This window comes from Lingula anatina, chromosome 1 (genome assembly GCF_051362555.1).
Source record: "Lingula anatina isolate TDL-2025a chromosome 1, LinAna3.0, whole genome shotgun sequence".
NCBI lineage: Eukaryota > Metazoa > Brachiopoda > Lingulata > Lingulida > Lingulidae > Lingula > Lingula anatina.
Window position 1 is genome coordinate 25,565,851 of NC_141767.1, and position 22,758 is coordinate 25,588,608.

At 35.2% G+C, this 22,758-nt stretch overlaps 2 protein-coding genes across 4 annotated transcripts; one reads left to right on the forward strand and one right to left on the reverse strand.

The window, feature by feature from the left end:
* Positions 1–4,736: 4,736 nt before the first annotated feature.
* On the forward strand, positions 4,737–12,598 carry LOC106169009 (uncharacterized). 3 transcript variants are annotated; one of them, XM_087003255.1, is made up of 4 exons: positions 4,737–4,756; positions 6,108–6,193; positions 6,887–6,968; positions 7,961–12,598. In XM_087003255.1, exons 3-4 carry the CDS (start codon positions 6,952–6,954, stop codon positions 9,003–9,005), a joined length of 1,062 nt encoding a protein of 353 aa, XP_086859381.1. In that variant the 5' UTR covers positions 4,737–4,756; positions 6,108–6,193; positions 6,887–6,951; the 3' UTR covers positions 9,006–12,598. The 3 variants fall into 3 exon arrangements, with proteins under 3 accessions (XP_086859381.1, XP_086859387.1, XP_013403744.2); XM_087003261.1 differs by lacking the exon at positions 4,737–4,756 and adding an exon at positions 4,866–5,066 and having other exon boundaries at positions 6,812–6,968; XM_013548290.2 differs by lacking the exon at positions 4,737–4,756 and adding an exon at positions 4,867–5,066.
* Positions 11,759–22,718, reverse strand: LOC106169010 (putative tricarboxylate transport protein, mitochondrial). Its single transcript, XM_013548291.2, has 7 exons — positions 22,507–22,718; positions 17,605–17,815; positions 16,127–16,212; positions 14,449–14,586; positions 13,850–14,079; positions 13,603–13,676; positions 11,759–13,095 (listed from the first exon to the last, which is right to left on the reverse strand). The coding sequence occupies exons 1-7, from the start codon at positions 22,622–22,624 to the stop codon at positions 12,981–12,983; spliced, it is 972 nt and encodes a 323-aa protein (XP_013403745.1). The 5' UTR covers positions 22,625–22,718; the 3' UTR covers positions 11,759–12,980.
* Between the last annotated feature and the right edge of the window lie 40 nt (positions 22,719–22,758).

Consider the following 22,758-nt stretch of genomic DNA (forward strand, 5'->3'; position numbering starts at 1 on the left):
GCAGGGATTTATTGGCATGTATTATATCAGCTTAAAAAATCATCAGATAAACAAATTTCACTATTAAACCCTTGCTGAAAGTGGTACAATTTAATGGCCGATAACATCACTTCTGTGATTGCAATAAGGCATATTAAACTTAATTCAGTATTGAATCGGTTCATCCTTTACACTTAAAAGTATAACCACTCGTCAAATATGCTGGGGGACTCTCTGTCACGTTTGACCCAAGTGGCACCAAAACTGGTTTTAGAACGAGCGACAAGGGTCTTATAGTACCTGTATATAGCCACGGATGCAGAGTGATTGGTTTGAAGATGTAATGCCACGTGGCTCACAATCTGACAAAAGTACACACCTGATGTCAGGTGGGCCAACTTGCCCCTTGACACCCTGTATTTAAATAATGTAGCAGTCCATGTAAACGCCTGAATGTATTTTTACGCATTTTAATTGGTTTTGGGAGTTTTTGCTTATTTTGTAGGCCATATGAGGTCAGATATACTGCTTTTCTCCACGTTTCCTTCAATACGAAATGCATTTATGTTGACAAATCATAACTAAATACTGGGTTCAACTTGTATTGCCCCGAGCCATGTGGTCCAACAAGTCCCAGGTGCACATTTTATTTTAAAGGATTGCAGCCTTTTTTGGTGCTAGAATGAACTATGTTTAGGCAAGAAGTTACAACTTCTTGGTTTAGGCATTCCTGCGAAAGTTTAAACATTTAACTTTAGTTTGGTGCCCTGCACACATCCTTAATACTATCACAAGGCAATAAAAAAAGATGTTAAAGTCTCTTCAACAATGTTACTTTGTGATGCAGGAAACTTTTATTTCGACCCTCCGCTCAAATAAATCTTTTTAACGACGACCGAAAACCTTGCTTGGCACTGTAGATATGGTCACTAGCTAGATTATGTGATCAATTTTTTTTTACCTCGTAGGTACTTTTCATAAATTGACCATGGGCAAACTTATCCTGTGGTCCAACTAACCCGGGTTTCCCCTATGGCCTACGGTGGTCCCAAATTTCCAATATGATAATTATAATACGCCTACAAATGATTTTTCACGAAGAAAAGCGTAGTTAATAGTAGCAGGGAGGTGTACACCTCGATAAAAACGAACTGTGATTTTGAATAATGGCATATCAGATTAGTCATCATGACGCAATGCCAATTTTAAATGGTTATTTCTTACCAAACGATTAGGATTAACCTTTAGAAAAGCCTGGAGAAGTAACCGGAAAAGTTGCACAATAAACGAAATGGGTCGAAAGATAATTTCTTTTTACTGTAATAAAGAGCCCATATTATAATATGATAAAATTCAAACTTCAAATCAAAGAAAAGAACATATAGAAACATCATCTTCCCCTAATCTAGTGATTACGTTTACAAACGCAAATAGCACTAGTGTTCGCCTTCTGGGATCCAACCGATTGAGATATCGGTAAGTGAGAGAACATGTAGCAGGGGAATTGAACTCCCAAGAACGCGGTCAGACCTGTCAACACTCCCGATCTCGTCGGGAGTATCCCGATTTGGGGACATATCTCCCGATTCATTGTTTTCTTTTGCACCAAGTACTTGAACAAAATGAAACACTTTGTCAATTTTTCTAGGGAACATACGTTACCTAGTATTAGCCATGACGCAAAGCCCCATTAGTTACAGTTTAAATATTTATAAAAACGCCCTTACGTCATATTTAATTTAACATGATCGAATCACTTCAAGTATATATAAGCACGCGTTATAAAAATTAAAATTAGGTGGCCTGGAACATACGTTACCGGAACATACGTTACAGTGAAAAGCTATTTGTGTGGCTCCGAAAGAAAAACTAGCTCCTGTTTGAGATGTCAGGTGGTTCTTTCTGACGTCTGCTCGAGCTAAAGATTAGATGAGGTGTAAATAAAGTGTGAATAAATCCATAAAATCCTCAGTGACGATGTAGGCGAAGTAAATGATTATGTCGTAATAAAAAAAATAATTCAAATACAGAAATGAATGTCAAAGACAGAAATAAATGTCAAACAAGACTATGCAAAGAAAAAATAATCGCCAACGAGCGCAGTGAGCGCAGTGCCAAATACATACGGATGGAACATTATCATTATATATACAATCAAATTATTTTTCAGAAAATGGCGAAAACAAAAGCTGAGATTTAAAAAAATCATCGATCTCGTAGGCCTAAAAAGAAAAATGAGGGTGACGCATATCTGGAAAGAGAAAGAAAACGAGTTCAAAAATACTATGTACCTTCCGCTTCCTTGAACAACCGTGAAAAACGAAATAGAAATGCGAAGACTAAATCACGATTCAAACGTAGACTTCACCAAAGGAAAGAAGAGCTCCTAGCTGCTATAGAAGTTGCCAAGGCAAGTCCACAGCAATCACCACCGGAGAGGCTTGTTGTGTGTGCGAGGTGGCCACGACGTGGAGATAAAAGATGGAGAAGAAACTGAAGGCAGGCACAATGAACAATTAAAGAACTACAGACACAGGTAAATTCCACGAGAAAGAGGGATAATGCTATCCGGCAACGATTTAGCCATTGTAGAAGACGAAATTTGAAATCATCTGAATTTCCCACAAGACCCAAAATTAAGACAGAACGCACCACACAGCAGGCTATGTTGAATTGGACCCAAGCTAACGCTGTGCAGAAGCAATTACTTTTATATCTCCTCCATCCCAGTGTTCCACAAACTTTCAAAGTCCCATTTATCACAAGAAAGAAGGCAAGAAAGAATATCGATCGATTGTTCGAGATTTGGCCAAACAAGGCCGCTTTTATTTTAAACCCCACTACCCTAATCATTTTAGCAATAATAACAATGTAGCAAATTATCGCCTGTATTAAATGTTATGGCATTAGGGATAATATACAGGCCCGTAGCCAGCAATTTTAAAAGGGGGGGGGGGGTCTTTTTCTAAAAAAAGTGGACCTTTTCCCATAAAACCCTCATGTGCTTAGATCAAATTTTACTCAGAATGGACCTTTTCCCAGCAAAAGGGGCGGTTCTTTCGAACCCCCTGAACCCCCCCTGGCTACGGGCCTTATATATATATATATATATATATATATATATATATATATATATATATATATATATATATATATACACACACACACACACTGGACAAAAGAAGTGTCACCCGCTAACTCAGAGTAATGAAAGTAGGCAGATCTTGGGTACTTATAATGCCTGGTCTACTTATAATGTGACTAATGAGTATAAAACCGCTATACCATGGAATTGTATTGTTGGTCTTGTACATGTACAGCAAATGTTATTCCTGTCTTCCTCCAGTATGGCAAGATACAGGTAATTATATAACGGTTATAGGTGCAAGTTATTAACCTGAAGAGGCGGAATATAAGCAATGTCAGAATATCGATACAATTGAATTGTTCAGTCAGAACCGTGCAGAGGGTCTGGTCTCGGTATAGAAACACTGGATCAAGAGACAAATTGCCTCTGATGGGTCGTCCAAGAAAAAATACTGGCCGTGAAGACCGACGACTGATTTTGATAACCAGGTTGTCAAAGTTCGACACTGCTTGTCAGTTGACAAAACAGTGGAACAATTTCACACATAAGAATATGTCTGTGAAAATTGCTAGGCGTCGGTTACATGCTCAGAGAGTGTACAGCAGGGTAGCAAGACTGAAACCTCTTATATCGTTACAAAACAGGCAACGTAGAGTAAACTAGGGTCAACAGGATCTGGAACTGGACAGTTCATGACAATTGGTCCTATATATTTTTTCTGATGAGTGTCGCTTTGGTCTGATCTCTGATGACAGACGGGTACTATGCTGGCAAACTGCTGGTAAAGCATTTGATCCACATGCACTGAATTTTCGAACCCGGAGCAGCATATTCATCATGGTGTGGGGCTGCATCAGCATCCATGGCTTGGGCGAATTGATAGTGGTTAATGGAAACATGAATAACTAGAAATATATCGATGTTTTGGAGTCAGGCTTGCTACCATCTATTACTAACATGTTTGGTGAAAGGAATTATCCATCTGTTCACCAGGATGACAATGCTCCTTGTCACAGGCCCAGAGCAGTTGATGATTGGTTTGACCAACAGGACATTCGCAGGGTGATGTGGCCTGCCCAGAGTCCGGATACAAACATAATAGAAAATGTGTGGAATGATATGTCAAAACTTTTTACAAATGCCCGTCTAACCAGCAGAGAAACTCTGTTATATTCAGTGTTTCATGCTTGGGCCAGCATAAGCCCTGAACGCATCAGACAATTAAATGAATCCTTGCTTCGTAGACTGGCACCTATTATTAGGTCACGTGGCTATGCCACTAAGTACTAATTTTGGACTTGAAACTACATATTTTGGTAGAATGTATATTTTGTTCTCATTTTGTGATTTTTTGTGAAATTTGATGTTAATAAAATGATACCAGGAGCATATCATTCCACAGTCATTTATCTCCCCCATAGTATTGGCTCAGTAGGGGTGACACTTCTTTTGTCCAGTGTGTGTATATATATAACAGTTTAATCTAATGCAATTATTAAGGCCTAATTAAATATGTGCGTCACATATTCACTTTCTTAAATGACCCACGTGGAAGATGACGTGGATCACATTCATCAAAATATCAGCAAGCTCATTGAACAGACTGCTAGTGCTCAGCTAAGTACAGGTAGATAAGATGTGGTCGTATGCGTCGGGGGCTTAAGGGTCTTTAAGCACTCGTATAAAAAGGTATGATTTGCGATATTTCTCCAGTTATGTTACTAAGAATTTGGGAGCCTCAGTTCAATGAAATGGCATGTCAATTTTCTTATTTCGAACTAAGACCCAACAATGAAAGTACAAGTCCGTGGCAAGTTTGTTTTGCCGTGCTAGTTTCATGTTTGATGCAGTAGTTTCGTTTAAAGAATTATGGGATACACTGCGCGTATTTATATGCGCATGCGAATGATGTGACAAGAACATCATTGATTTGGCCCGAGTAGTAAGAGAGTGAACTACTGACGGGCCAAAATTTGCGATTCGCCTTTATCTTACTGAGGTAAGATTTTGAGGACAGTTGCGTATGATACAGGTCTTAGTCCTCCGTTGTTTGGCACATATGTGCAATATGCCTGTTTATCAAGATATTTCAATTTAGATCTACTTGCCTGTGACTAGTACAATTTATGATTTATAATTTAATAAAGTTGTAGACTTGCACTCCGTTGCATGTGTTGGCTGGTACATTCATATATTTATAATAGATTTTGACTATGTGCCTGGTTAGGGACCATGGAGTGCTCTCACTTTACACAGGTACTGCCATATGCCCAATAATATGGAAATTGTACATACAGTATGTCATCTACATATGTGTAAGAATTTCAGATTGCACGTTCCAAATTCACATAACCAGTACATTGTGCGGATCGAAGGTCTGTGTACTGTGTAGACAGGGCATCTGTCTCTAGAATTTGGGATTTCAGAATTTGGAGTAAAATAATATAAGAATTGAGGCTTACTCACTTAGGCTAGGAAAATGTTTGCATGTGTGAGTGCATATATATTAGTGGTGGGATCCCCCCCCCCCCTCCCCCGCCGCCTCACCAACAAAATGTCACAGTGATATCATTTTTAAACATCCAAATAACCTAGTTGTGCCAGTGGGTCATACATGTACCGAGTAATTACAAGAGAAGGTCAACATGAGCAACTTTGATTTGCAGGATTTGGTAGTAGACAGCAAGAAAACTTTAAGAGGCAATGTGCTTCAGAATTTGTTTCTATCTGCTAGTACCAGTAAATAAGAATTGTATATTCTTCCTCAATAATTGGGCCAATTTAAACCAATTAAGTGATTGCATCATTGTGTTTGTTGTACCACAGTATTTAAATGAAGGGGTTGGGTTACTCTATTTTTGAACTATCAAACTTAGTTGAATCATAGTTCTAAACCGTACTAAATGGCACCGTGCATCCTCTAAAATAACAAAATTTTTTGGGCCCTTCATGGGGCCCCGAACCCCCCTTCAAATAATCCTGGATTTGCCCCTGATTAGTCATTTAAATATGATCTTTTAACAATTATTTATCTCCAAAGGTCATGTCAGCTACTGGTAAACTAGGTAACAGTTTGTGTGGATGTAGAAAGAGAATCGCCTGATACCAATGGACAGCCAAACTAAGGTATGTTGATTCAAGTGATTATATATTTGATCTATAGATTTGGAATTATCTATGATTTTATGTGGATCCTAGTTCATGATTTATGCATCAACCAAGTTATCTTTGCATATCATGTGCTTTCTTTTTTATTATCATTTTATTGTTTCATGTCAGTGTTTTAAAAAGTTTTAAATAATTTGTAAGGGGCATTGATATTTTAATGGTTATTTTCATAATAATTATTATTATTGATATTGATTTAAAAAATGCTGCTAGAATTGAGCAAAAAGGTCTGTATGTTATAAATGAATTTGCCATCAAGGGATATGCCTGAACAACGTGGCTATGAATAATGAATTACCAAGGATCTATGAAAATCAATTTGGCTGTCTGCATTACTTGCATAAATAGAGAGAAAGCTTATTACTTTGAAAACTGTCATATCCTATGGAAAAGTTGTAAGTACGAGGAAAAATTAAATATTTATGTGGCCCCTACATTTGTGGTGAGACTAAGCTATTGAATTTCAAATATCCTGTATTGATTGCCTAAGGTATAATATATACATGCACTAAATGAATTCATTAAAGGTAAAAGTCTAAGTAGTGTTTGCTCATTGATATATTTTGCATTTATCAGATAGTTATCCAGAGCTCTGTGCTTTGGACTTGAAGCCATTGCTCATTAATGCTGCACATATTGGATTATTTACAGCTTGTCACAGTTGGAATCGACCACTAACTGCTGCACACCTTTTCCATACTTCACCCTGTCTCCAGATGGGAGACCTTGAACAGTAAGTTATCAGCTTTTTTAACAGTAGATTTGAAAGTCGTACCCTTCTGTAGGTGCTGTATTCAACCTAAAAAAGTGAAATTTATGATTCAGCAAAGCCTGTGTTTTCATGATGTTGTTATGGAGTAGAGGCTCAGTGCTGATGAAAAAGCAAATTTGCCTCTGTTATTGATCTAGCTCGGGGTTCAATGGAAGTATCACTTCAACATGGTAACCATAGTCAGGTCAGGTCATCCTACCTGCTACTGGTACCCTGTAAACCAATACAACCTGTTCTAAGATCTAGCTGTCAGATCAAACTGTCAACCCCACCTTCCTGCCTGGAGGAAGGTGTGGAGGGGTGCTGGACTCCCTGATGAAAGGAAAAATAAATTCATCTTTGTAAGGGCAGATGGTCTCTCTAGATAGGACCAACAACCATCCAGCAACACCTCATGATAGAGTGTGTCCATGGGGTTTATTAGCCAAGAAAACCATCTCATGTCATCAATTGTACATACACACATAGTACACACAGCAGCGGTTGCTGCTATACATTTAAGCTTAAATTGTTATCACAGATCAAACGCTTCCCTTGTGAATAAAGAATAATCAAATACATTTTTAAAAAATCAATGTGCAATCTATTTAGTAGTGGCTTTAATAGATCATAATTGAAAACAGCAGTGCACATTCTTAGAAATCAATTTACTATTTTTGTCAGTCTTATGAATGATTTTGTTGTCATGTTCAATTTGTAAGTTCATAAATGATTTTTAATGCAATCTTTGTAATTTCAGAACATGATATAAAGCTTTTCCATTGATTTCATGTGTAGTTCCAACAACAGTCACAGTCGTTTGTCTTGTCATCTTTATTTATAGCTTTATTATGTCATAACTGAGAAGGTCTGCAGCAAACTTAAACAGATTTTGGTAGAGCAGTAAGCAAGTTAAATGCTTTTAATGTGATAAGTGTGATGTGATAAGTTTTCAACAAATTCTATTGTTTTAGGCCAGATGTCCAGTTGTCCTCAGTAGTTCCATCTACTAGTGGAGGCATGCAGGCTCTACTGCTGTATGTGGTGGCTGTACTTATGTTTATACTGCTGTACTGGTTCTATAAACCACAGCCTGATACTGCTGCTCCGTCCACCAGGGGAGGCAAGGCGAGCCTGAACAGAAGGAGACCTGTAGATAAAAAGCAGAAAAGAAGTTTATTTGCAGTGCTTGGAATAAGTCAAGAGGATTTGAAACATTTTGAGGCATTTAGAGATAAATTTTCTCATTTTGATGATGTTACTGACAGTATCAAGAGAGCAGGACTAGAGACCTGTGGCTTGATCATTGGAGTTGATTTTACTGCAAGTAATGAATGGCAGGGACGCAAAACATTCCGTGGACGTAATCTTCATACAGTGTCGGGGAACAAGATTAACAATCCATACCAGAAAGTTATATCTATTTTAGGGCAGATTCTCGAACCATTTTCAGATGACAAGTTGATTCCAGCATATGGGTTTGGTGATTCAGCAACACAGGATCACAATATTTTTCCTTTACGAGCAGATGACCAGCCGTGTGTAGGTTTTGAAGATGTTCTGCAATGTTATAATAATGTAGCCAAGAAGGTGACTCTTAGCGGACCAACAAATTTTGCACCCATTATTAATGAAGCCATCCACATTGCTAAACATTCTAAGAAGTACTTTATTCTAGTCATTATAGCAGATGGCCAGGTTACTGAAGAGCAGCTGACAATAGATGCTATAGTGGAAGCATCGAAATACCCCATTAGTATAATAGTGGTGGGTGTAGGAGATGGACCCTGGGAGGCCATGGATGAGTTCGACAATCACATACCCCGGAGAAAATTCGACAATTTTCAATTTGTAAATTACCATCAAGTTATCTCTAAAGCAAAGTTTCCAGATGCAGCCTTTGCACTGCAAGCATTAATGGAAATTCCAGATCAGTATAAAACTATCAAATATCTAGGTTACATAGGTGATGAGACGTCAAAAGGTCACAAAACAGAGGAGAAACCCAAGGGAGATTGAGGCAGATTAATCAATAGTGTGCAGCGAGATAAGGCAATTGTTACAAATCCTGATTTTCTTAATATCAGAATGCCTTCAATATTTCTTTGGGTTAAAACATTTAATTAAATCTCTCACAATGTCTTTGCTTAAATGCACAGTGTTAAGGTGGCAGCAATGTACACAACAGTTTATAGTGCCATCCACACTGGCAAGAAAACCCAAGGCCCAACGATCCCACTCTCCTTGCTTCTCACTGGTCAGGGCAACAATTGCCTTTCATCAGTCTTACTGCCTGTTAAGCATGCGCACTGTTGTTTCATTAAAAAGTTATCTCTTAATTTCCTAAACACCATTTTATTCTTAGAGCTTCCCTCCAACCTTTTATTTATTCCCTCCTCTGGCCAATAGAGATATCATGGATTTTATAGCTTCTGCAGACCGATACACCCTTTTTCTGCTCATTTTTATTTAATGCAACACGTGAAATAACCAGCCAAATGTGTTGGATTGTCCACTTGTGTGCATGTGTTCTAAATGTAAACATCCAGTCTTGCCAGTGTGTATGGCATTTATGTTGACATGTGGTCAATAAGTAAATGTTGTTAAAAGTTCATCTAAGTGAGTGGTCCATATATACCCTTGAGTGATAAAGAATAAAACTGGCAGCCCTTGAATCTCTTGTATTGTTAGACTAAGAGCATTTTGTTCGCTTTTGAACTGTTATATTTATATATGTAATGTTATTTGTAATATGTGAAATTTATGTGAAATTTATGTTGTATCTCTGTTTTTGATGAATTATTTTTCACTTTTGCACAATCCTTTAAATCTTCTAAATCAGCTTGGCTTTAAAGGTGCATTGCAAATAATGCTCTGCAGGTTATTAATATCCATTTGGCTCTGTTATAAATAATTTACAATATTTCACATACATACATGTTGGTAAGCCATACAGTTTGTGATGTATTTCTTACTTCCCCTCTGCTACATTTAAAGGAGAACATTTTATGTGAAAACTGTTTATATGTAGCTTAGCAGCAATACAGTAAATTATCTTGGTGATTAATTTTGCTACTGATAACATGATTGGTGATGTGCTTCAGCTCTGTATTGTATTAACATGGTAGCAGGAAAGGCAGATATGATATTGATGGGTTACTATAATTGTACAGTGTCTCATTCATTATTATTTGCAACTTTCAAACTCTTTATCAATAAATCATTTTTTTTAAATTCATCATTTTAGTGACACAAAAACAAAATTTTTGATAAACTTAACAAAAAAAAAAATCAAATTATCTTTTACATGTAGCTCTTTCAAAATGGTGTAAGAGAAAATGTTATGTTTGAGTATTTTTGAAATTATTGAGTCAGTACAGTATTTCATTTTCTGGCGTAATGAATGATCCAGACACTACTTAGAATGGAAATCATTTGACATTGCCTATGTGCTTTATGACATAAATCACCTTCTAGAAGGCGCCTCAAAAGAATATGAACTGTTCTGCAAAAGACTTATTTTTCCAGATCTAAGAGAGAACAATCAAGAACAACATCATGACATTTCTTACTCCATTCTGGTCCAAATCCCTCAAAATCTCATGTTATACTAGGTTGTGAGACTTTGGACTGTCTCTGGTTATTCCCCATCATTAATAATTCCAAATTGCAGTGAAACTATTACCTGCATGCTAAAATATTCCCTGAAAGCACAGAACATGTTTTGGAATTTTTTGGACAATGCATTCAATATTATGTACTCCATTCTATACTCGGGAGTCTCATCATTATGAGATGCCATCACAATGCAGTAGAGTAGTGTGTATGTTTTAAATTATTAGGTCACTATTTACTGGAAACAGATTGTTTATAGACAATTATTACAGGTGCAGCAACAGTGACTTGAAGGGCATTTTCTTTTGTTTCTTTGTTTAATTGGATTTTTTATTTCTATTTCCAAGTATTTTTATGTATTATACAAAATATTTTATATATAATATATTAGTTGATAATGGAGCTTTTGAAGATATTGATGTAAGCTATTTATTTTTGATGGAAATTGATATTATTCTCATCAATCTCTCCACTTGAATAATTAATGACTTAGATTCTTAATTTATATGAAACCATGCCAATCACTTCCATATCTGAGGAGAGTAACAAAAATTAATTGGATTTCCTAATTAACATTGTACATGCTATTTCCATATATTCAGTTTTGGGGGCTAGTGCAGCTTGAACTACTTGTCACTCACATTCCAGCTGTCTTGGAAGACACATTCAGACTGTACAATATATTATAATTAACACTGATTGCCAAGTCTTCATAGGCAATGGAATCATTTGTGCATTGTTTTGAAAAAGGTCCATGTAAAAGCCTTTATTTGCAATTAGTATTTTAAGGGTGGATGTACAATGGGTTGAATGTCTTTTTTTTTCTTTCCATAAAGTCAATGCCTCATTTTATTAGTTATACCAGTATTTTCTTTTTATTTACAATTTGGTCCACTATCTGAAGATCTGTTACATCAAGTAACTAAATTGTAAAAAGTTATTGAGTTACTTTCCCTTTTGCTTACGTCTTCCATTTTCAGTTATTGCAGTGTTCTTTATTAAGTTATTCCATGTTATCTCTTTTAATATGCATATTGTTAAGAAATAAAGTATGTGTGAGATAGTCAAAACTGAAGTGCTGTTCTTGCTCTCATTTTGGTTTTGAACAAATTGTACTCTAGAGCTACGTAAAAAAACAAGGTTTTGCACAAACTGCATTCAATTGTTCATAAGAACATAATTTATTTTGCAATGACAGAAATGTTCCACCATTAAGGGGAAAAAAACAAACGGCATGAATTGTAGTAAAAACCGGCTTACATTCTTTTTTTAATAAATTCAAAAACTTAAAACTCAATACCACTGCATTATTCTACAGCAAGAAAGTAAAACCGTGGTTATGGATGGAGGTAATGTGTCTTTAAATTTGATACACATAAATTTGAATAACGCATTCTTTGTGACTATCACACTTGCACTGGTAACTTTTGAAGTTACTTGTGGTGTTTCCTCTTGATAAATGCTAATGAGGAGGAACAGTTATACTTTATTTTAAACTCCTCTAACTATAAATGGAATGCCTTCTTTTACATGCTCTTTTGCAAGCAAACAAAATGTCATTGAACCTAATGCCTAAATTTTCATAATTTCAAATGTGTACCACTGATCTGTACTCAAGTTCCTACCATGTTTCCTAAATCAAGCAACAGATTTAGACAATATTTGTGTCATTTCTTTAAAATATGTAAAACAGAATATACATTTATATTCGAAGTGTAATAAAGTTTCTTCACAATGGAATAATTATGAATAGAAATAAAATAACCTACAGAAAATAAACCCTGTAACCTAACCTACTCTAAAACAACAGTATTTGTGAGCAAGGCAAATGTCAAGTAAATGTGACCCATCACCAAGCTTGCACCAAGAACAGGTTGTAAACCACCATCAGTGTGATATACAACAGTTTTTGAGTCTTTCTTTGTGTCATCCCTGTTGCCTTTAACACATGCTTTAAAAAGTCGCCACCACCAATAACTTTAATTTTTTTTCTAAAATAAATGAGCTTTGTATTTCCAAACAGAATATACTTTTATCACGCATGGCAGTGCTCTTTTTTATCTTTTAATACTTTAAAATTACTCTATGACTTGAGTTTAAAATGCTAAATCATACAACTAATAATGTTAATCATTAACAATCTGCAAATAAAGGTCAACTGTATGAGGCTAGTATAATGAGAACATAAATCATTATAATAATTGGAATCAACAAGCCAATTTTTCTCATTATCTTCAATGCACAGAGCTCAGAAGCAACTGCTACAATGTTGTCTAAAATCACATTTAGGAAAATATTGCCCCTCTTCATCTTAGTAACAAGAATTATATATATATTCTACATGGATAACATATTGAAACATTATTCCATGATAGTCTTTTAATCTGTTTTCCAGAAGGTGTTGAAAAACTCTTGTATAGTGTCGTAGAGCATAAAGGTAATGGCCACATCAAGACATACCCTGCTTAATCTGGGTACTGTGCCTTTGTAAAACCTGTAAAGAGATCATGTACCTCTTATTTAAATTTCCTTTTGAAGTTTGCATCAAACTTTATCTAGATGATCAATGTAACATCAAAAATGAAGATTAACATGCTTTTCCAAAAACTCCATCACAATTTAGACATAGGGACCATTCCCACAGATATTTGAATCGATCTATCCCCCTGGGGAGATGTCTGTCACGCCTACTAAAGCTGTTAGGGGGTAATAATCTTTACCCCCTAGCTGATTCGACAGGCTTGACAGACATTTAAGCCTCTTGAGCTGATGGAAATTCAGCATGAACCCCCAGGGAGTTAGGTTGATCCAGATGGATCGATCTAAGTATGGGAACCCAGTCATAAACAGAAAGAGCAAAAATATAAAAATGTTAAATTAAATTTAAAAATGAAACATAATTAATATCAAAATGTATTCATATATTTCACAGACATTCCAATAAATCAGTTTAATGGTACAGACTGATGAAGAGGCTAAATCTTTAACTTATTTTACTTACGCTCTAGGTCCTTCATGCTTAAATATCTGCACAGCACAGTCTAATGTATTTTTGTATTTAGCAGCCTCCAAACCCTAAAAGAAAAAGGTGTATGGTAAAATGCAAGTTCAAGGAAAAATAATTTTAAAAGTAGGCTTTGAAATGAGCAATTAATGAACTGCAAAAATCAATGTGTAGGTTCAGAATAGAAAATAAGGCATCAGAGTTAAACAAACAAGCTTGCACTGCCATTTAGAGCTATGCATACCTGCATTCTTGTTTTCACCACATCTAAAGGTGTGTTACCAAATACTGAAGCTGCACCAGCAATGCCACCCATGAGACCTGTTAGTAATTTTGGCACTGGATCTTTGGGTCCCTTCCCAGTTCTCTTTCTATACCAATCTTTTAATGTCTCCATCACATAAAATCTTATTGCTTGGTTGGAGCCTTGTTTCATCATTGTGGCAGTTACACCTTGGTAAGTTCCTTTTATTCCTAAAATATAAAGTACAGTTCAGGACTGCTTTATATAAGTGACAACTTATTTGTCTTGATTTTATTCTGCAGGAAAAAAATGTATAAAATCAAATTTCAAAGTTATTTATTTGCAAAATGAACCAACCGTTATCTTTTGTCAATATTGTGAGAGAATTACTAAGAAGTGGGAATTTCATTATTATAACCATCTAAAATGCAGATACAATGCAATATTTTTCATGTACTAGTACTAAATGGTTTTATTTGAATGTATTTGTATTCTTCTGAAATAATGTTCACAAATACAAAAACCAAAATTAAGAAACACAATATATATCTTACTAGTCCCTATTACATACACACAAAAAAGATTATAATTTCAATTACCAGATGTTTTCACAATTTCTGATACCCCATGAAAAAAGCCCCTGTATTTTGGATTTGGTGATGTCTGGTCATGTATGAACTTCACTTTGATGGTTTCCATAGGAGTGACAGCAAATATAGCTTCACAAACACCAGCCCCTTAAAAAGAAAGAGTTTTATCAACATAAGTTTTTAAAATAAACTACCAAACAAAAAGTTAAAATTAATGCTTCTATTAAAATATTGCATTTTTTTAAATTTCTCTTCTCTCTGTTCTTATAACTCAGAAAGAAATTATTATTCAAAATGCAGCAGATGTGCATTGTGGTAAATGTGCTTTAAAAACGACATCTTACGTTTTCTCCACAATACACAGTTATGTCCTATTCAGACACTGATTTAAGTACTTTAAATAATTTTTCAGCTATTCTATGAAATGCTTGCTGAAAAACTGTTCTCAGCAACCTAAAAGGTGCCTGACACAAGAAGAAAACACCGAAAAGAAGTGTGCTTATTTATGTGCACATCCACAGTTCTGAGTAACAATAATCAAGGAGTTATAACAGATAACTCCTTGCAATAATGGGCTATCATCTTTGAAAGTCTGTCAAAATATTCCTACATGCTGGATTACAAAGGTGGTGCTTTCATGTGAAAGGGGATAAATTTGACTTATTTTAACCAACAATTGTGAATCCAAACATTGCTGCTATTCTAAACTTTTTAATTCTTAGGCAAAATTGACACTCAAACAGGGCTTAAATCTGGGACAAACATAACAGTCTGTTTTACAGCTGTACATTACGAAGAAGAAGAAAGCTCTCAGAATAGCATTGTCATGTTTTTTAGTCATCTCAGGGATCATTTACAGCACACAAAGAAATACAAAACTTGTTCTTTGTCCCAAATTTTGATAGGTGAAGAAAATGGGTTACTGCCTGTAATCACCATGCAGAATTGCATTATCAAAAGATTCTTTAAATAATTCTAAGTACTTTGCTACGTTTCAATTCTAACTGAGTTATTCGGGAAAACATACTTATTCAAAGTAAGTAATACCATTTTGTGTGTGTGTGTGTGTGTAGATCAGAGCCTGAAATCTGAAAAATTTACACTTTACATAGTCAATTAAATCTGCTAGTAATCTGTAACTATTCTATCCTGTTTAATTGAACATGGTGCTAATGGTAATAGGATTATGAGCTTTGGACTAAATATGTACAAGGTTACAGTGTAAACAAAAATCACCGCCTCGAACATTTTGCAGAAGCCAAAAAGGGCTTCTATTCCAAGGTGTTCACTAACACAAAAGACTCAGTAGTTATGCACATATATCTAGACCAAACACACTAATCTACATACCTCTGTGATACATAAGCATACATGCAAAACTACACATACAGTACTGTATATGCTTCTGTTTAATACTTATAATATTGGTCAATTATTTAAGCAGCATGTTGGCAATGTAGGGTGTGATACGGCTAACAGGTGTCCATACACAGATGTGGTCACTGTATCTACAGCTGTTGTCCTATGACAAAGCTATAGGGCTTAAAGCATACACACTACGGTGATTTATTAGTAACAATGCAATTCTGTATGATCACTAATAGATGTAAGAGGCAACAAAGGTATTCATTACAGCAGTGTATAAAATGCCGAGCTTGCTCTTCATTTTAAAATAATTTATACTTACCCAAACCACAAAGCAACCTCTGTCCTGGGGTTAATATGCCACTTTCATTGATAACTTTGGATTTAAAGTATTCAAATGCACCAAACCTGCAATCAAAATAAAACAGTTTATTTTTTATTTAGCAGCAAGATGTACAGGGCCCTTATCCAGACAATTTGAAATATATAAGGTGTGTGTGAATGTGTGTGTGTGTGTGTGAGAGAGAGAGAGAGAGAGAGAGAGAGAGAGGGGTACTGGTGAAGAAAACATAATTAGAACTCCAGTCTGTGTGAGACAAGTAGGGCATATACCCAATATCTCTAAACTTTCACAAAGACAAGACATCAGCATTATCACCAACATTGCAAAATCGATTCAAATAGCTCTCTAGACTCTATCAACTTTCTTGAATTGGATTCCCTTGTGATTCATTGCTTGAGAAATTACAGTTCACAGATTGACCTGGATTTATACAGATTGATTAAAAAATATGAACAATTCTTCTGATCACTAAATATTAACAGTATTTGGTAATTTTGATTTTCAGCCTTTGTTTTTCTTTTCTTTTAGAATCTGAAGATATGTTTTGATTTTAAAATAAAATAAAATTCAGATCATAAATATAGCTGACAGTGAATAGCAGATACTAGTATTGCAGTGAGGATTTAGTTCTATATTTTCCAAGGATGTTATCCTAAATAACAGGCCAATCCATGACTGGAAATTAAAAACTGTAACAATGCACTTTCTTTAATATCCTGTTGAATGCCCCAGTTGTCTATGAACAGTCACTCTTGTCTCTCAGGTATGGCATGCATAATATTGCTATGTCAAATGTAACATTAATACTAAACTGTCTGCAGCTGAAAGTCTGGCTCACGTTCTTCATGTACAGAGGACACAACATGAGTAGACGTTCCACAGAGAAAGTGACTAGTAAAGATACCTTAATGAGGCATTGAAACTAAACTGTCGGCAGCTGAAAGTCTGCCTCACGTTCTTTATGTACAAAGGACACAACATGAATAGATGTTCTACAGAGAAAGTGACTAGAAAAGCTATCTTAATGAGGCAGTGAAACTATTTTGTATGAAGAGATAAGTATGTGTCACAAACTCCGAAAAGATTGAAAGACATAGGGAGCATGGTACTTCATAAACAGTTTTATTGTTTTATTTCTTTATTTATTTGTATTGAAAAATACTGAAGACAGAATTAAGACCGTCCCCAAATTAATTCATAAACTCAGAAATAAAATCAATTTGCTTGTGCAATCAAGACATCATTTAAGCATTACTTTTTGTGCATCATTTAAGCATTACTGTTCAACTACAGTGCCCCTGGATAGATATCGAGTTTGCTAAACATAACCTTTGACCCTGTATACAGAAATTAGTTATTTTTAGTAGACTCCATCACCAAACAAAGGTTTTGGTGTACTGCAGGTATGCCTACTTGTAATGATGTCCACTTTATAATTGAGGAGTGCATATAATTACCTAACACCAGACTTGGGTATAGATCCATAAACTAGCACACTGAGTCCTCTATACAGTCCTCGTACTCCATGGTCTTTCACAGTGGATGTAACACAGTGGATGGGACCATGGAACCGTTTGACGGCTCCCATCTTTTCATCCAACTGTAACTGTGTTTTGACATATTCTGTGGGGAAAGTAATGCAGATTTCAATACCACCTGTAATGCCACCTGAAATGTATAAAAGAGCTTGATAAATATACCATTCCCTTACTTATTATGTATTTCTTTAACTTATGACTGATATCAAAGCAATTACAATGTATTTTATATTGGCAACTGGTGGTCATCTGCGGGCCCAACTGTCTATTAAGTAAGTGAAAATAATTAAAGGTATCAAATGCATCTCATTTCTGCAGATTATAACTATAGTGCTGCATGTAATACTGTAATGATTTATGCAACAACTCTTCACAGTCGTAATGCTGAAAGGTCACATCAAATCAGTGCAATATTTATCATCAAATTGTATAACCTACTGTACTGATCAGTTCAGAAAATGGGCACACAGGGTAAAGAGGCTGGTACCTATGGGAGGCCATAGCACCTAAACAATACTCTGCATGCATTCTGCATTCACCAAAGATTAAAAAAAACTTGTTTGATATAATTTGACTTACAGCAAATTAATAAACTATCCCCATCTGACAAAAATAATTTATCTCATACTGATAAAAAACATAATCCTTTCATGTAAGTGCCCCCATAATCTGCTTATGTGAGGTGACCGTTATGACTAAATGCTATGCTGCTGTGTTATAATTCAAAAACACCTTATAAAATAAGTTTTTAGCCAGGTCACATTATGCAAGTTGTAACCTTTCTGCAACATAAATAGCACCATACCCTACAGGTAAGAGTAATTCAGGTCATGCATAATTCCTGTATTTTTCTATACACTCATATACCGTATACTGAATATACCTGTACAAAGCTGTGACTCTCTGAGAGAATTCTGTAATTTCGAATTTGGAAATCTTAAGATTAGATGCTGCACAGCAATTAATTTAATGAAAAATGAAGATCTAAGAGAGGTAGACAAAGGCAGGTGTAATTAGGGGCAACAATGCATTGCACTTATTGGACAAGCAAGAGAAAAAAATATCCCCTTTCCCTTCATGTTCTTTTTACAGCGTAAATAATATGGATCTCTCAGTGATGTAACAATTAAGAAAATTTGCCCAAGTAATAAACTTGTGTAGATAACTGGCCTTACGAACAAAACTGACATTTGTACAATGTAACTTGGAGCCATGGATTAGTGATTTTGATTGCTGAATTAATGATTGTATAAATTGTGTTAACAGCTGCAAGTCCCTTCATCTACCCATTAGACCCATGAGTACAGGAGACTGAAGCTATAGTCATTAGACTTTCATAAAATTATGCAGTAGAAATTTTGTACAATAAAATTATAAATTACAGAGTACATTAGTTTGATTCATTTTGAAGCTTTTTGTTTATATCTTCAATCTTATGTTGATGATATTGTTAATCCACAGAACATTAATATTTGTAAGTTGAGTATCACAAACTATTTAAGACTGCATTCCCACAGATTTAGATCGATCCATCTGGATCGAACTAACTCCCTGAGGATTCACGCTAAATTGCTGTCAGCTGAGCGAGCACGAAAGTTAATTACCCCCTTACAGCTTTTAGTAGGCAAGACAGACATTTCAGCTGGCTAAGCTGATAGCAATCTAGTGAGACTCCCCACAGGGATAGATCAATCTAAAAATCTGGGGGAACGCAGTCTAACTCTGGGCTAACATGCATTTTCCAAATTGTCCATGCACTGAGTGAGCATGGTTGCTGATATCATTTCCCCCTCAAATTTGTTGATAAGGTCTGATACTAAGATGCTTATCTCTCTCTTTATTAATAGAAATAGAGGAAAGGGTTACTCTTTTATGACTTTGAATCTACAAAAAGCTGATGAAAACCTCACAAAATTTTTGCAGTCAGTAATGCAGTACTCACAGTAAGTATTTACCCAATGAGACTATGAAATCACAGTTCAAGTCATAAATCCACCAAATGAAATCGATGATTTGCTGTTGCAATTCACCAACAGCATGCAGTTACCATATCATTTAAAAGACCTGAATAAGAGCATTAGCAGTTTGTTTCATATATACAATTGTATAAAGAAAACAGTCAAAGGACACCAATCACTGACATATTTGTCAGATATTTAGTATTTAGTTGATTATATTTTATTGATTCAAAACAGAACCATCTTTAATTTCTTGAAATTGGGACAGCCTGTATACTGAAGGATTCACATTAATACAAAAGAATTAACTATTATACAAACATAATAAGTGGTAAAACTATTTCAATTCCACATCTCTCCTTATTTTATAAGTGCATGACTAAACTGATTTCCTCTCCTTTTCGCATGTAGAATGTGGAATAAAATGCATTGAGAGGCTCTAGGCCATCTGTTAAATTTCCTTCACATTTGTAATTCCTCTCTAGACGTTGCCCATCACATCAGTATTTTAATGATACCATAAATTATACTCAAATAGATAATTAGCATTTAGGCTAGACAATCTCAGTCAGCCAAGAAGAAAAGACATGCCCTCAAAATCTTAGCTATAATTTTGTCATCATGCATAATTTGATCTTGTTAAAACATTCATATATATTCAATTGCTTGTAAGGTCATCACAAACTTGAAACTACCGTATTTGGCATATGGTGTATGTGACTTTGGGCCATAACAGTTTGGTGTCAGAATCATTTATCTATGTACAGTGTATATATATCAAGCTTGACAATGTTTAAGACTGCTCTTTTTCATATGTCTGTAAGCTTTGCAAATTAAAATGCCATGGGTAGGTAACACCTTTAATGTCTATAGAAGAACAATTACTGTTGTGAAATAGCCTGTACCTAAATCAGGTTAAGATTGCCAAAGTGTTAAGAAGTCAGGGAAACTTTCTATGCAGTGAGACAACAGATTACATAAGAGGTACACCTGCAGTAGACAAAGAATGACTTCTGTCTACAGGGGGTTTCCATACCTGGCCTTCATATGTGGAAACAATATTGAGAAGTTGTTTACTGTAAACATCCATTGCAAAATGTCACCCATTCTATGTGTGATTGCTATCAAAATGCTGTTTTTACTTGTATGTATATGCAGTTATATTAATATTCTGCAGTTTATAATAATTAAAAATTTAAAGGCATTAAAATTTATTTATGAATGTATTACTATGACATGCAGGCAGAGCAATATTCATATATCATGTTAGGATAAGATGCTTATCCTTTGAGTCTGATCCTAACAAGAATTTCTCCACATGCTGTATCATAGTTAGGATGCTTTTTTCTATTGGGAATTTCAAGTTCATAAGGAATCAATAAGAAACCAACAAATAAACCCAGTTTATTATCGGAATTTATATCATATACCTCTGGGAAACTTGTCATGCAAAACTAAACCTCCATTGATTTACTGCATTAAATATCCCTTAGTGAATTCTAGTCTGGGACGCTCCTTATTTTCCTAGCAATGCACTTCATTATCTACACTAAATCTAATTCCCACAAAACTAAATTACAAGATCGATGTAAAGTGAGATCAATAGAGACAGTAATGAATTGTCATGGAATAAAAAGAAGGCCAAGTTAGAGACTGCAAATGTCCTAAGTATTGCACATATTTCATAAAGACCAATATCTCATCTAGCAAAAATAAAAAATTACTTCATCTTAATGCACTTATCAAGAGCTGAAGATTAATAATGAAACAAACTTTTTTATGTCATAAAATATTGTGACTTAGAGGATTTATAGTAAAAAAAAAAAAAAAAAAAAGCTCTGATTCTACATCTTATCGTGACAGAAGAGACTAAGATTTTACTGTAGGTTAATTGATATTGCTTCCATATAGATCAAAATACATAGCAACAGGATGTTAAAAGTGGAAGAAATCTGTGCATCTCTAAATTTTCCCTCTTCTACATGTATAAACATTTATGTACTTTCCACTATCCCTGTCCTATTCTTCATATTAAAGAGGAAATGATACAAAATAGGTAAAATTCTCATACCCAAGTTCTGTAAAGATATACACTGTACTAGAGCATTTTGAGTATGCAAAACTGTAGTGAATATATAGGATGCCTAGTTATTTATGTATATAAACAATTTTAATACAGTAGAAATTTTGGTAAAATTGTTTGATTGGCTAATTTACCATATTGTCAGAAATGAAATTTAAGTAGATAGATAACTAAACAAAACCACAAATCTGACAATTATAACTGATAGTATCCAGAAAATGTTTGAAAGCCGAAAAAATACAAAAATTTGCTACAAGAAGATATCTTCCATGTTTACTGTTTACAGTTGGGATGATCGTGACCTTGAAAATTAACCAATCACATCACAGCATTTGGAGGTGTGTCTATGATGCACCTGAACTTTGTCCTTCAAATATCGGTTCTGACGAACGAGGACATCTACAAGGTGAGGGTCAAAACACTCGATCAGGCTGTCAGTTCTCATTCATGTTATATGAATATAAGATCCTTGCTCACAAAATGATATGGTCTCGGGCATTTTGTATCCGTCACCCCACTTGATCATGCCATATCGCCAGACTTCATACGATGTAAACAAATACTTTGACCAATCATACCGGCATAAAAGTTTGATATCGAATAGCTACAGCTAGTGCAAACATACCCAGACTGCTCATATGATTAGCTACATAAGCCAATGGACAGTTAATAATTAAATCTCCTTAATTTTGATATTTAGTTAAAACTTTACACCCTTATGAATGTTGCCTTGCTTAGGGCTGTACTGTCTGTAGCCGTACTGCCTTAATTTTGCATTACCTGCGATTGCTCCTTTCAGCAGTTTCTGAGCTGAAGGTCCCCCACTTTTTCCTCTTCCTCCAGCTGGTGTTGATACAACATTCGACTGGATAGATTTGGGTTTTTCTCCGCGATCCATCCTAACTAATAAGCATGTAGTAGAAGCTTGGTACACGGACCAGTCAAGTTTGTGCCATACAGAGACGATACTGAACTTTGACCTTCAGTACCGCGAAATCTCGCGTGAAATTCCTTGCTTTAAAAAAATAGAGG